The sequence below is a fragment of the Alnus glutinosa genome, chromosome 11 (genome assembly GCF_958979055.1).
Source record: "Alnus glutinosa chromosome 11, dhAlnGlut1.1, whole genome shotgun sequence".
In the NCBI taxonomy this organism is placed as follows: Eukaryota; Viridiplantae; Streptophyta; class Magnoliopsida; order Fagales; family Betulaceae; genus Alnus; species Alnus glutinosa.
In genome coordinates this window covers 6,403,280-6,416,828 of record NC_084896.1, presented here as the reverse complement: position 1 = coordinate 6,416,828, position 13,549 = coordinate 6,403,280, and the positions used below count along the sequence as shown (strand labels likewise).

The following is a 13,549-nucleotide window of genomic DNA, read 5'->3' as shown; positions in this document are numbered from 1 at the left end:
TGAAAATAAGCAGAGAACTGTTTTTGACAACAGGTTGAACCTATTTTCTTGTTTTTCAGTGTTTCTGTTTTGCTTGTTTTTGTTTTAAAAACAAGTAACCAAACGCCTAACTCCACCTGTGAAACATGTTTTGCTGTTTTTTGAAACAAAAAAAAAAACTCAAGATCAATGAATTTAGCCAATCATCAAAACTGACAAAGAAAACTCCATAGTCTATATATCTTTATTTATTTTGCTTGTTTAAACATTTTGATACTCCCAAACATAATATAGCCAAAAATAAAATTATGTAGGGGCACATAAATTAAAAAGAAATGTTTGGTTTCATTTTCTTGCATATTTCTTATCCATTTCTGTACAAGAGATGTGCAAATTCACCATTAAATTTACGGGATCACATGTTCAATGACGAATTTACAAAAGAGATATGCAAGGGAATGACACAAAACACATCTCTAAATTAAATATTTAGTACAATTTATGGATCTAATAAATGATAATTATTTGTCCGAAAATGTTTGTTTCTACCGCAACTGCAAAACTGAATATTGTCAAAATCATACTTTATAACAAAATTGAAGACGAGCTTCTTCCTCATTTTTTTGATGTTGTACTTTGAAAGAGAAATTGCTACGAAATTAAGCAGAGATTCAATCGTAAATTTATTTTTGGGATTAAAAAACGTCGGGTTCAATTTTAAAAGGTGATTCAGTTGAAAATTGAAATATATTAAAAGAAACAAGTAATCCGTATATTTTATTTTCTTTTATTTAACTTTTTTTTTAACACTAATTAGGTACTAATTTTATTTTTTATATATTAATTCAATCATTAATCTTAATATATTTTTTTTACCCATTTATATTAAAAAAATAATAATAAAAAAAATATTTGATTCAAATAAATCCCGACGTACTCTTTAAACTGTCACTTACAACAGCACCGGATAATCCCGGTTCGTGAAAAAATGTGTTATTGGGTACGTCAGCTTTGGGAGACAGAGGTTTCTGAAATGAGAGATCGGAACCCTAAAAGAAGAAACTCTCGAAGATTCACTGTCCTCCTAATCTAATCTCTCAAAGGTACGCAATTTCCTCTTCTTTGTTTTGTTTATCTACTCAATTTCTCATATGCTGTTCATTTTCTTCTTGTTCTCGCTTTGTCTCGGAATATTAAGCTAAAATCCACACAGAGAATCTCGTAATTATGAACACCATGTAGAGTAGACGATTGGATGAGGTTTGGTGTGCTTTTGATGATAGTAGACTTCGTCAAAGAATTCGACTTTATTATCAAACGTTTGGAGATTCACGGCCTTTAGAGGACAAGTGCAAATTATAAACTGATGCCTGATACTTGCAACAGCTATGGAAATCATGACGACCGCAAAGATTAAGATTAGATTTTTGTCATTTTAAGGATAGGAAAAGCATGTTGGGTACTGGAGTTTTTGGACCACATTAGGGATGAACAAACCCGTCAACTTCTACCTTTAAATAACATTGTAAATTGGTCACATTTTTATTTGAAGGATCATTTTGAACCAATTAGACCTCTTCATGGCCACTAGAAAACCCCAATGGACTCATGGAGTTCTTCTAACTTAATATTGCTACGGAACGGTTCTCTCACATTTGATTCCTCAAGAATACAAAACATACATCAATTGGTGATAGAAATAAGTGGTAGTATTGTAAACTGCTATAACCAGAATGATGGGTCGAGTTTGATGATTTAAGTGCTGCATCTTTTCTATGTACCTGATGTTAGGTTTCATGGCATGCATTCAAGGCCACTTCTTGCCTGCTAGCACTGGGCAATGAAAGCAGATTACTGCGCACGGCACTATATGCACTGTTGTGCAGTTTGCTTGGTTTTATGGAACTAGTTTTAGTGAAAATATAGATATATAGATGTAATGGGAATTGGCTAATTTGATCCAGTATGATGATGTACTTCTCAATAAAGTGTGTTGCCAATCATAGCGTAGGAACGCTTCACCTCTAGCTTGAATTCCTGCAAGCTTTGTTGGTTTAAGAGAAACCGTTTGATCTGATTGGCATATCCTTTCTTCCCTTTCATTCTTTTTATTCTTCTTTTTCTTTTCTTTTTTCCTTTAAACTTTTTCCATGCCACAGTTGATATCTGGAGTCACATGAGTGGCAGCAGACAGAGGACCCTCGGGGGTGGGGGTCAGCAAGTATTGGACTATCTGAAGCGAACGCATGCAGAGAATCCTGCTTTCTTCTTTGCAGTTCAAGGTGATAATGATCACGGTGGTGGAAATATATTCTGGGTAGATGCAACATCCAGAATGAACTATTCTTACTTTGGAGATGCTGTCATATTTGACACTACATACAGGACAAATCGGTATAGGGTACCATTTGCCTCATTCACAGGGTTTAATCATCATGGGCAGCCAGTGTTGTTTGGTTGTGCATTAATTCTCAATGACTCTGAGTCCTCCTTCATATGGCTATTTGAAACTTGGCTTAATGCAATGTCTGGACGCCACCCTGTCTCTATAACAAGCGACCCTGACCGGCTCATACAAGTTGCTGTTGCTCAAGTTCTTCCTGAAACACGTCATCGATTCTGTAAGTTGGCCATATTCAGAGAAACGCAAGAGAAACTGTCTCATCTATATCAGTCACACCCTACTTTTGAAACAGAATTCAGGAAGTGCATAGATGAGACTGATACAATTGAGGAGTTTGAGTCATGCTGGCAATTACTGCTGGAGAGATACTATGTCATGGGTAATGAATGGCTTCAAACAATGTACAATGCTCGGCAACAATGGGTTCCGGTTTTCATGCGAAACAGTTTCTTTGGAGAGGTATCTAGAACTGAAGGAAGTGAAGGTGTAAATTCATTCTTTGATGGGTTTGTGAATGCATTGACCACCTTACAAATGCTGATTAAGCAGTATGAGAAAGCTATAGCAAGTTGGCATGATTTGGAATTAAAGGCAGATTACGAAACTACCAACACTACCCCAGTTCTGAAGACACCATCTCCCATGGAAAAACAAGCTGCGAATCTTTACACAAGGAGGATATTCATGAAATTCCAAGAGGAACTGGTTGAGACCCTTGCTAATCCTGCAACAAAAATTGATGACTCTGGAACCGTCACCACATACCGAGTGGCCAAATTTGGGGAAGACCACAAAGCACACACCGTGACTTTCAATTCTTTTGAGATGAAAGTTAGTTGCAGCTGCCAAATGTTTGAGTATTCAGGAATTATTTGTAGGCATATATTAGCAGTTTTTAGAGCAAAAAATCTTCTTACTCTTCCGTCTCAGTATATATTGAAACGATGGACAAGGAATGCCAAGAGTGGAACTGTGTTGGATGAACATGCTTCAGAGTTGACAAACAGTTCTCGAGAATCTTTAACGGTTCGTTATAACAATTTACGTCGGGAAGCAATTAAATATGTAGAAGAAGGGGCAAAATCTATTCACATTTATAATGTGGCAATGGATGCTTTAAAAGAGGCTGCTAAGAAGATTGCGGTTGTGAAGACTCAAAGTCCAGGAGCTCCAAAGAGTGGTACTTTGGTAAATGGAGGTGGGCAAGAGTTGCATGCAACTGAAGAACATCAAGTGGCAACATATCAATCTTCGGTAGCTTCTCCCACCCTGCAAGATTATCTATTTCAAGGGCCTTTATTGTTTTTCTTTTCTTTTTCTTTTCTCATAATTTATGCTGCTGAATCATTTCGTACTTTTCAAAATTTCTCACTCTTAACAATTGTACGCTAAAGATGGATTTTTTTACCTGTTCAGATTGAGTTGCCTAATGTGGGTTAAATAATCTAAAGTGAAAAATACTTGTTTACTTATACAAAATCCTGAAACTTTTGAGTTTCATTTTTTGCAAAAACTTTTTATATTGATTGATTAGGTATATGCAATTATTACATTTTAGGAAATCAAAAGATAATTCCTCCCTGCCTTATCTTGTAAAACATCTATGTTTAATTGCATGTTCTCTTATTTGGCCAATGAACTGTAGCTCAAATGACACATCCTTTCCTCGTAAGAATGGGGTGGAAGTAAGACCATGGATTAAAGGGCTAGTTGGTACATGTACCTGCAAAAAAAAAAAATACGGTCTCACATCCGATAGTCCTTTAATTAAACATGGATGTGTTGGCATGCAATTAAACAGTTATGATGCTTTGAAATGCATTTCAGAAAATCAAATACAGCCTTGTGGTCATACAACTATAAATTGTACGTCTGATCATTAAATTGCTTGTGATGGTGACTTTCTATTATGATTGTAACATGAATTCATAAATTTATTGGTCAGGATGAGAAGGAAAAGAAAATTCGCGAATTGACTGCTGAGTTGGAGAGCACAAATCAACGATGTGAAGTGTATCGAGCAAACCTGCTGGCTGTCCTGAAAGATATGGAAGAACAGAAGTTAAAGCTGTCAGTGAAGGTTCAAAATGCTAGGCTTAGTTTGAAAGAGTGAACAGTAGATGCAGGCCAAATATCATGTTTCTTGTTGTATATGTTTCACAGGCTAGTAGCTTTTTTCATTGGGCAAAAGAAGGGCATCATGCAGGTGAGCATTGTTTGATCTGTAACTTATGCAGTTTAGAACGGATGAGAAAGGTGCTAGATCAACTTGTGCAAGCATCTTGCTTGGGTGAACCATCTAGCATTGTAGATCAGCCAGTGTCAAATGTCATGAGATTATCCAGAGGTTGATACCCGCGACTCCGGTTGCAATTTGAAATGCAGGGTCAGTTATGTTTTAGGGGGAAACTTCACTTATCCTCGAAGTGTTATGGTTTTTACAATGGTAATCACGAATTATCAGAAGTTGCAATGTCAATATCTCATTTTTCAGCCCCTTTTAAGTTCATCACTATTGTTGGAGTTTAGGATTAAATCAAACGGCAAACAGGTCAGACATCACTCTGTGGGTCTGGTGGCTTGCCCATGGGTCTGGTTCAGACTAGATGCTGCTTGGCCATGGGTTAGCCTTGCATTTTGCACTCCAAAAATAAAAAATTAAAAACGGGAATATTTTAGGCATTTTGGCATTTTTCGTTGGAATTGAATAAAAAATTTTAACATAAGGGTAAAATTAAAATGAGCTAAAAACAAGAGATATCAACATTGTAACTATAATTCAAGATAATGGTTGCAAAAGTTTGCCATTGTCCTGTGATATTGAATGGTGCGAGCTGCAACAATTCTTGTAAATTGAAAACTCTGGTGGGCATGTAGGAATGGTGTAGGCTTGGACCACAGATATCATATATATTTCACTGGGAATTTGAACTAATCTATGTAGAAGCCATCAAATAGTCTCTCGCAATATGATAATTAATTTACAGAGATTATCTAGCAAAAATAAGAGTCTTATGGATACTGACAGTCATGTCATCAGCTGCTCAATCTTGCTCTTCGGCTACTTGAGGAAAAAGAGAGATGAGGATGAACACATCGTATTTTGTTGATCTTTGTCGGAGATAATCCAAATGGGTTAACAAAACTAAAAAAAAAATTAAAAAAAAAAAAGAAAAAAGAAAAAAGAAAAAAGACACGGAAAGGTGTTAAATTCAGCAAGAATTAAGCATTTAGGCGCAAGTGACAGGCACAATGAGGAGGCAAGATGTATAACAAGAACTGTGCATGTGATTGTTTTCCTGATGATTCGAGAATAATTCTTTGTACACACGTGGGAAACAAGAGGCCACTTTGTATTTATTACAATACACTGTGCAAGGCTGGCTACGTACGTCCCAAGACTAGCCGATTCTAAACCATCCAAAGGTTGAAGAAGAAACAGCCAGGTCCACAAAGAACATTGTTGAACTACATAAGACTTTGAAAATAGAATAGAAAAAATAAAAAAGAAACTACATGTATAACTAACTGTATTGCAGCACCTTTACAGGCCGTCTTTCATACTAATCTTTATGTTTTGCACTTTAATCGACAACTGCATCTTATGATCCTCAATATCTTTTAAAACTGAAAGCAGGTTAGCCCTATAAACCTCACATTTCCGATTTGAACACTCCAGTTCACTGCTAATTTCTCGAATTCTCTTGTCAATGTCATCCTGCACATACAAAAAACAATGTGTCAAATTGGAAATGCATCACCTCAAGTATGAAGACAGTACAGGCAAACCAAGATTCATGTTGGAATCAATTATGTGAAAGCAAGCTCGGTTCGAGGCGTAATGGCTGAAGATACTGAAATACAACAGAGAATTTCATCCTTCCCCCAAACAATAAATGCATGCAATTCTAAGGATCTCAATGAATGTGTTAGATCCTAATCATCAAAGTAGGGCCGTACTAAAATAGAACCTTTCTATTTGAGAAGCAAAAGAAGTCGCAAAATCTGAGATTTCGATAAAAGAAGATTGCACCACTGCCAACCTAAGGGAATCTAATCCTGTGGAGTCTCAGAAAGAACAAATATAGCAAAAATATAATCCACAGCAAAACTGTGACCATCCACGATATCTGGGGCTTCGCCCCAACTAGAAGGATACCATGCAAAGCACCACTTTTACATGGATTGGGTAAAGCTCGGGTAAAGCTCGAGCTTTCACCCGCAGGCGTAGTCCAAGAAATTGTTTGCACTCAAAGGGGGTGGGTTAAACCTTAGACCTGATACTTTATGAAGCACTAAGATCAAGTGACTTACCACTCGAGCTAACCCCTAGGGGTTAAGGGTATCAAATTTATTTTTTATTTTTTTAAAAAAAAAAAAAAAAATCAAGATACTGCCGATTTATGTAAACCAATTAATTAAATCCTGGGTCGCAAACCACAACTTGAATAAAATTCTAAGGCGAGTCCAAATCCGAATCGCATAAAACAACCCTGAAATACATTTCAAAACTCAAATATGAAATAAGAAATACTCGGGGGGGAATATCACCAACCGATTAATTGTCTACTCAACAAGAACATGCCAGCGCAAGAATCAGTGTCCAAAATGTTACTAAACATTTGAAATGACATTAAAGCATAATTAACTGCCACACTAGTGTCAAGCTGGTTAGGTTTTCAACATTTATACGTTGACCAAAAGTTGCATAGATTCCTTAGGGCTAAAATCCATTTGGAAACCATCAACTATGAGAATGCTTGATAATATTATGAGGAATAGCTTTAAAAACAAGCCCACAGCATACTACTAAGATAAAACTTATACCTATATATAACTCCCAGCCAAAAAAAAAAAGGACCAGGTATTAACCTTTTTTTTTTTTTGATAAGTAATAAAGATTTTATTAAAAAAGCGTAAAACGCCCTTAAATACACAGGAAATATACACAAGAATTACCAAAGTAGACTACAACAAGAAAGAAAACCCAACAACCCTCGAAAACCCAAGCCCTCAAACCCAAAACCATCGGAAGACCCCAACCCTACACACTGTGCGCCTTGCATTTCCATTGCTAGAAGGACGCACTAGAATCACTGTAGTTGATGGTGCTTGCCAGATTCAAAACTTCCCGCCTACCTTTGGTCTTTGGACACGCTGCCTTAACTACCTAATGGAAGTCCTACTCAATGGCTTCCAAAATAGCCAATGACGGATCCATATCCTCGTCGCCCTGTTCCCACGCAACCACCTCCCCAGATGGACCAAAACTTATTGGCCACTTTTGAGATTGGGACAAACCATTCATCTTGAAATCCTCCCCCTTAATGGTGGTAGGAAAACTCGGAGTTGATGCACCTTCCTTAACAACTGAAGTCGATGCAGACACAACCGGCACTCTATGAGTGACAACTGGGCTCGGGTTGAGAAACCCCCACCGAAGAAAACCCCTCACCGGAGAGGGAGACTTACCCTTATCCCGCAAAGGAAGCACAACAGCTTCTTTCTCGGTTGGAACACTCGGAAGCATAGAAAGAAACCCTTGCCCTTGAACTGGCCTCAAAGCTTCCATAGAATCAGCAAAAAGATTCTCGTCCAAATGCACTTCTCTAGCTTCCCTAGCCTTACATTAATATTTATGGAACGGCTTAGAGTTCGACAACGCAAGAGAAGAGGAACACAATCTCTTTTGAGTCTTTCCCAACTCAGCCGCCCCTAAAAAAGGCTAAGAGGAGGTGATGCAAGACTGAGAAGAAGAGGACACTTGCAGAGGCAGCACGTCGGAGAAGGACTGGAAAACCGAGCAAGCAACAGCCGAAGAAGAGGCACCCAAGGAAAAAGACCCAACGACATTACTCACTGGTACCAGAGAAGCTACCAGAGGCGCTGAAAAGAAGCCCATATCTGTCGGAGGGGGAAAAGAGAAGCTAGACCCCAACTGCCGAAGCGTAGAAGGAGAAGAGCCATTGGCGCCAACCTGAGAAGGAGGAGAACACCCACCGCAACAAGAATCTTCAGACGTGGTTGCCGGAGAAACAGGCGTCTTTTCCTCCAGCTCTAAAACTGGGGGGCTTGGAACCCCGTGACCCACATCCATGTCCAAGGAACCCCGTGAACCAGGTTTCGTCTTCTTGAGGGCATACCAGATGGGTTTGCTCTTGGGCTTACGCAAGGGCCTCCTCTTAAAATGCCCAAAGCCCAAAGACTTGAGAAACCTCGAAAGCCCAAAGCCCTTAATAGCTTCCAGAAGCTCCCTTAGAGCATGTCCAAAAACCAAGACTTGACTCGTTCATGCCCCAAAAAGAGCCAGCATCTCCTCATTCCTACCTGTGAGGACAACCCCTAAATTTTTTTAAATCTAGTTCTTCAAAGGTTCCCCAGATGCAATCTGTTACTCTGTAGCAAGGATTTTCCAAGATAACTAAAATGTCTGTGATAAGCAGGTTACAAATTAACATTGAAGGTTAACCACACGGAATGCAAGAAGAATAATAGGAAATTATGGGATTCATCTATGCACAAGTTAAAATTCTGGTGGTCAGATGATTAGCTCCTAGACACACTCTTTAACCCAACATGCATGCCTGACTTGATATGCTGCATGTATACTTCTCAAAACTAATTTCCAATTAGTAATAATAATTAGGGGTAGGGTGCTGTTCTTAAGTTGAACACATATTCAGATACCTTCCATCTCCACCCATGCATACAGAGGCTATAGTCACGGGGTTTTCATACCGGATTCATAGACAAGTTGCAAGATCAAACACCATAGATTTATTTCATGATGGAAGTGCTTATAACAAACATAATGAAAACCAAGAACGATTCAGCACACAACTCAAGATAATCAACTAGAACAAAATTTAGTTCTCTAGGAGAACTAATGGAAGTATAAGAAATCATAACCAGAGACAAATAAAGCGAAGGACAGAAAAATGAAATGAATCTTACCTCAGACATATGCCGTCCAGAGCTCCCTTCAAGATCATCACTGGTACAATTTGCATGATTTCCATCACTCACCAAGTTCCTCCTAACACGCCCGTTGGCCATGCCTCTTTTTCCCTCGTTCTTTGTTTCATGAGCAACTTTTTTTGCAGCTACTTTCAAAGCATCCATTGCAGCATCATAAGTTTCCACGGACTTTACTCCTTCATCTACAAATTTAAAAGCCTCGTGGCGCAGGGTATTAAATCGGACAGTATGGGATTCTAGATAATTGGTGTATACAACACTGGTACGTTCTTCTAATATAACACTGCTCTTGGCATTTCTTGTCCATCGTTTCAGTATATAATGAGATGGGAGAGTAAGCACATTGGTCACTCTAAAAACTGCCAATGCATGTCTGCAAAGAAGACCTGAAAACTCAAACATCTGGCAACTACAAGTTGCTTTCATCTCCAAGACATTGAATTTGACATAATACGCTTTATGATCCTCCCCAAACTTTGCCACTTGATATGTGATTACCTCTCCATCATCCTCAGCCTTCGATGCCATCAATGTTAGCGTTCCAACTAGCTCCTCTTGAAACCTAATGAACAGTTTTCTCGTGTAAAGCTCAGATGCTTGTTTCTCCATTGGAGAAGGGGTCCTCAAAACTGGGGCAGCGTTCATAGTATCATAATCTGCTTTCACCTCTTTCTCATTGCGACTCTCTAGAGCTTTCTCATATAGCTTAAAGAACTGGTTCAGATTGGTTGAGGCATTCACATAGCCGTCGAAGTATGAATTCATACTATCGCTTCGCTGGGTTATGGACATTTCTGCAAAGAAAGTATCCCGCAGATATACCGGTACCCATTGCTTGCGAGCAGAGTAAATTGTTTGAAGCCATTCATGATCCCTGAGATCGTATCCATCAACAAGCGACAACCAGCAAGACTCAAATTCCTCAATCGACTCATTCAAGTTAACACATTTATGGAAGTCTGCTTCAAAATTTGGGTGTTGGAGAAACACCTGGGACAACTTCTCCTGGCATTTTTTGAAGATGTGCCATTTGCAGAAACGATGTCGGGTCTCTGGAAAAACCTGTGTTATAGCTAAACGTATCACTGCATCATGATCAGTTGTGATTGACAATGGAGGCCGACCAGACATTGCCATAAGCCACGTCTTAAACAGCCACACAAATGATGCTTCAGATTCATTTATTAGGAAAGCACAACCAAACAATACGGGCTGTCCATGATGGTTTACCCCGGTGAAAGGTGCAAAGGGCAATCGGTACCTATTGGATCTGTAGGTAGTGTCAAATGTAATGGTATCACCAAAGTAAGTATAGTTCAGCCTCGCCTTTGGATCAGCCCAGAAGACATTGTTCATAGACCCATCGTCATCACCCTGCACAGCATAGAAGAAATTGGGGTTCTCTGCGTGCATTTGCCTCAAATAATCCAGAACGAGTTGAATATCCCCTTCTAAGCTCCTCTGGCGGTTATTCCTCATGTAATTCCTACAGTCGACCTCTGTAAATCCAACTTTGCTTGCTCCACCATACTCTTTTATGAGGGCCGACATAATCCTCCGAGGACCCATTCCGGCAGCCTGCAAGGTATCAATCAATGTCTTGGCAGGACCAGAGATTTGCCTATGAGAGCGAAGGCAGTGCACCTGATCGGGTGGAACCAGTTCATGGTTATGTTCCCTAACAAACCCAGACACAATCCATTTCCCTGAATCCTGCATCTTGACAGACAAGGATGCTTTGCAGCCCACTCTAGTAATAGTCCGCGGGCGTTTAATCTCTCTGTCCTTTGTCCGCTTCTCATTCAAGTTGCGGAACCCCTCCTTAGCACAGACAAATTGCCTCTGTATAATTGCTCCATCCCGCCTGGATCGACGGGAGGAGCTGACACGGGTACTGAAGCCAACACGGCGAGCATAAGAATTATAGAAGGCCTTGGCAGCCTCCTCAGACTCAAATTCCATACCTTCATAAGGTTCAAGGTCCAAAAGGTCCCCCTCAGGAAGGTAAATTTCGCCACCGCTGGCGGAACCTCCTCCAGCCCCACCACTGGTGGCAGATGGGCTATCAGCCATTTCATCATCATCAATGTCCAACCCATCATCATCACCTTCCCTCCCACCACCTCCCAACCCAATGTCAAATTCAAGCATCTCGTTTTCCATGTGGGAATTATGAAAGAACCCAATCCAACCCCACCTTGTAATTGTTATTATGCTTTGTATTTACAGTACTACTACCATGTATGCATTCAGTCTCTCTACAATTATAGTTGTAGAAATTTTCATTCTAAATAAAACGGGAATAAATTGATAAACGAGTACTACTGACCCTCATAGGCGTAATAGTCTCTTTGAGAGAGGGTGACCTCCTGCTCCATCTTCAGCCAAAACAATCTCTCACCCCAAACCATTACAGCAACATAAACAAAAGAAGAACAGAAAAAAGTAGAACCCAAGTGAAAAATAAAAATAAAAAATATAAAAAGAGCCTTTTTTCTTTTGCACTGGTTGTGGTTTAACAGAGACAGAAGTGTGAGGAGCAGAGTTTAGGAAGCAAAGTTTGTTTCTTTCCTAGGGTTTCTACAGAGAAACAAGAAGAAACCCTAGAATTGATCTGGGAGTGGTTTTGATTAGGATTTTGGAGGGTCTTTTCCTTCCAAATAAATATGTATTTCGAAGAAAAATTGGAAATGAGAGAGAGAGAGAGAGAGAGAGAGAGAGACTTTTTAACAAAGGAGGAAAATGAGAGTCGAGAGTTTGAGAATGGTGGATGGGTGGGTAGGGTAGGTTCTTTGTATTCTATTCTAGCCCCAACTCCTGTAGGCCTGATCTGCTACTTTACGCTATTTATTCGTAAACGCTCTAACACCGTTAGATTAACAACAAACTTTGATTGATCGGACCCAGGGAAAAGGGAAAAAGTCTAAACTGGATTGATCTAATCTAGCATACAAATTTATTCTAAAAACAGGATTAAATGAAATTCTTTTAATTTAGTCTATAAAATTGTCACGCGTCTCTTAAATATATGTAAAAATTACATATTTTTTGAATAATTTTATTAAAAACTAATGTAATTCTCATATGCAAATTATAAATCAACATATATTAAGGAATACATTGCAGTTTTATTAATTGGATTTATGTCTTCTAATTTATTAAACTGACATCGTGATAATCGCATACTCTAAAATTGAAAGAATTTATTATAGCCCAATTTTAGAGAAAAACTTTTATCCTTTTTTTTATTATTATTATTCTCATCCTTTATTTATTTATTATTATTATTTTTTCCCTTTTTCTTCTTGTACTGAGCTATTAAACCAACTACAAGTTCTTTGTAAATTAAAGCATAACTTCTTAAGCTATTCTGTTCTTTTTCTCTTTTCCACTCTAATTTGGAATAATTTTTATGTAACTCAGTTGACAACAAATAAGATTATATTATTTAAATTTACTTAACCTTTTTGCATAGGACTGTACAGGCAAACAATTATTAACCACTAATTGTGTTATTGCTTTGGTATGCGTTTTTACTAACCGTTAAGGTACATTTGAATTTGCGATTTTAAAAAGTGTGATTTAAAATTACGATTTTAAAATGTGAGATTTAAAAAAAATGATTTTTAAAAACGCAGTTAAGTGTTTGGCAAAATCGCAGTTTAGCATTTAAAATCGCAAATTAGCCTTTAAAATTCTGCGTTTTCAAAAAAGTATCATCTCACCTGCGATTTGAAAAGGCAGATTTTCTACGTTTTCAAATTGCAATTTTTAAAAACGCAATTCCCAAACGATTTATGTTCTGCGATTTGGTTTAGAATCGCACTTATTGTCTACGAAATTGCAATCCCAAACGCACCCTAAACGGATGCAACTAGCGGTTTTAAGGTAGACAATGCGACTATTAACCACATTCCTTTTTTATGTTTATGCGAAGAACTCACTTGCTAAGAATATCAATTTTACTCGTAGTTGTAGACAAATAGTCAAATGTTTCAGAAATGATATTTATTTTTGTTATTTTTTAAGTTAGAATGTGGAATCAAAATATGGATTTCATCTAAAGTACTAAAGCTTTTTTTTTTTTTTTTTTGAAAAAATAAAAATGGTTAAATACACCTCTAAACTCTGAGTTTTGGAAATTTTATTTTTTAATTCCTGAATTTCAATTCGCATCACATATGGTAC

At 38.1% G+C, this 13,549-nt stretch overlaps 2 protein-coding genes across 2 annotated transcripts; one reads left to right on the top strand and one right to left on the bottom strand.

The window, feature by feature from the left end:
• Nucleotides 1-923: 923 nt before the first annotated feature.
• LOC133880905 (protein FAR1-RELATED SEQUENCE 9) lies at nucleotides 924-4,862 on the top strand. Its single transcript, XM_062319863.1, has 3 exons — nucleotides 924-1,082; nucleotides 2,139-3,637; nucleotides 4,329-4,862. The coding sequence occupies exons 2-3, from the start codon at nucleotides 2,156-2,158 to the stop codon at nucleotides 4,494-4,496; spliced, it is 1,650 nt and encodes a 549-aa protein (XP_062175847.1). The 5' UTR covers nucleotides 924-1,082; nucleotides 2,139-2,155; the 3' UTR covers nucleotides 4,497-4,862.
• A 789-nt stretch (nucleotides 4,863-5,651) lies between these two features.
• On the bottom strand, nucleotides 5,652-12,095 carry LOC133880904 (protein FAR1-RELATED SEQUENCE 5). Its single transcript, XM_062319862.1, has 2 exons — nucleotides 9,338-12,095; nucleotides 5,652-6,101 (listed from the first exon to the last, which is right to left on the bottom strand). Exons 1-2 carry the CDS (start codon nucleotides 11,522-11,524, stop codon nucleotides 5,928-5,930), a joined length of 2,361 nt encoding a protein of 786 aa, XP_062175846.1. The 5' UTR covers nucleotides 11,525-12,095; the 3' UTR covers nucleotides 5,652-5,927.
• Nucleotides 12,096-13,549: the final 1,454 nt, after the last annotated feature.

Coding starts and splice junctions, on each gene's coding strand:
- LOC133880904 (XM_062319862.1), bottom strand. CDS start 11,524: ATGGAAAACGAGATGCTTGAATTTGACATTGGGTTGGGAGGTGGTGGG. Junction 6,102..9,337: donor CTGGACGGCATATGTCTGAG/GTAAGATTCATT, acceptor TTGTATGTGCAG/GATGACATTGACAAGAGAAT.
- LOC133880905 (XM_062319863.1), top strand. CDS start 2,156: ATGAGTGGCAGCAGACAGAGGACCCTCGGGGGTGGGGGTCAGCAAGTA. Junction 3,638..4,328: donor TGGCAACATATCAATCTTCG/GTAGCTTCTCCC, acceptor TTTATTGGTCAG/GATGAGAAGGAAAAGAAAAT.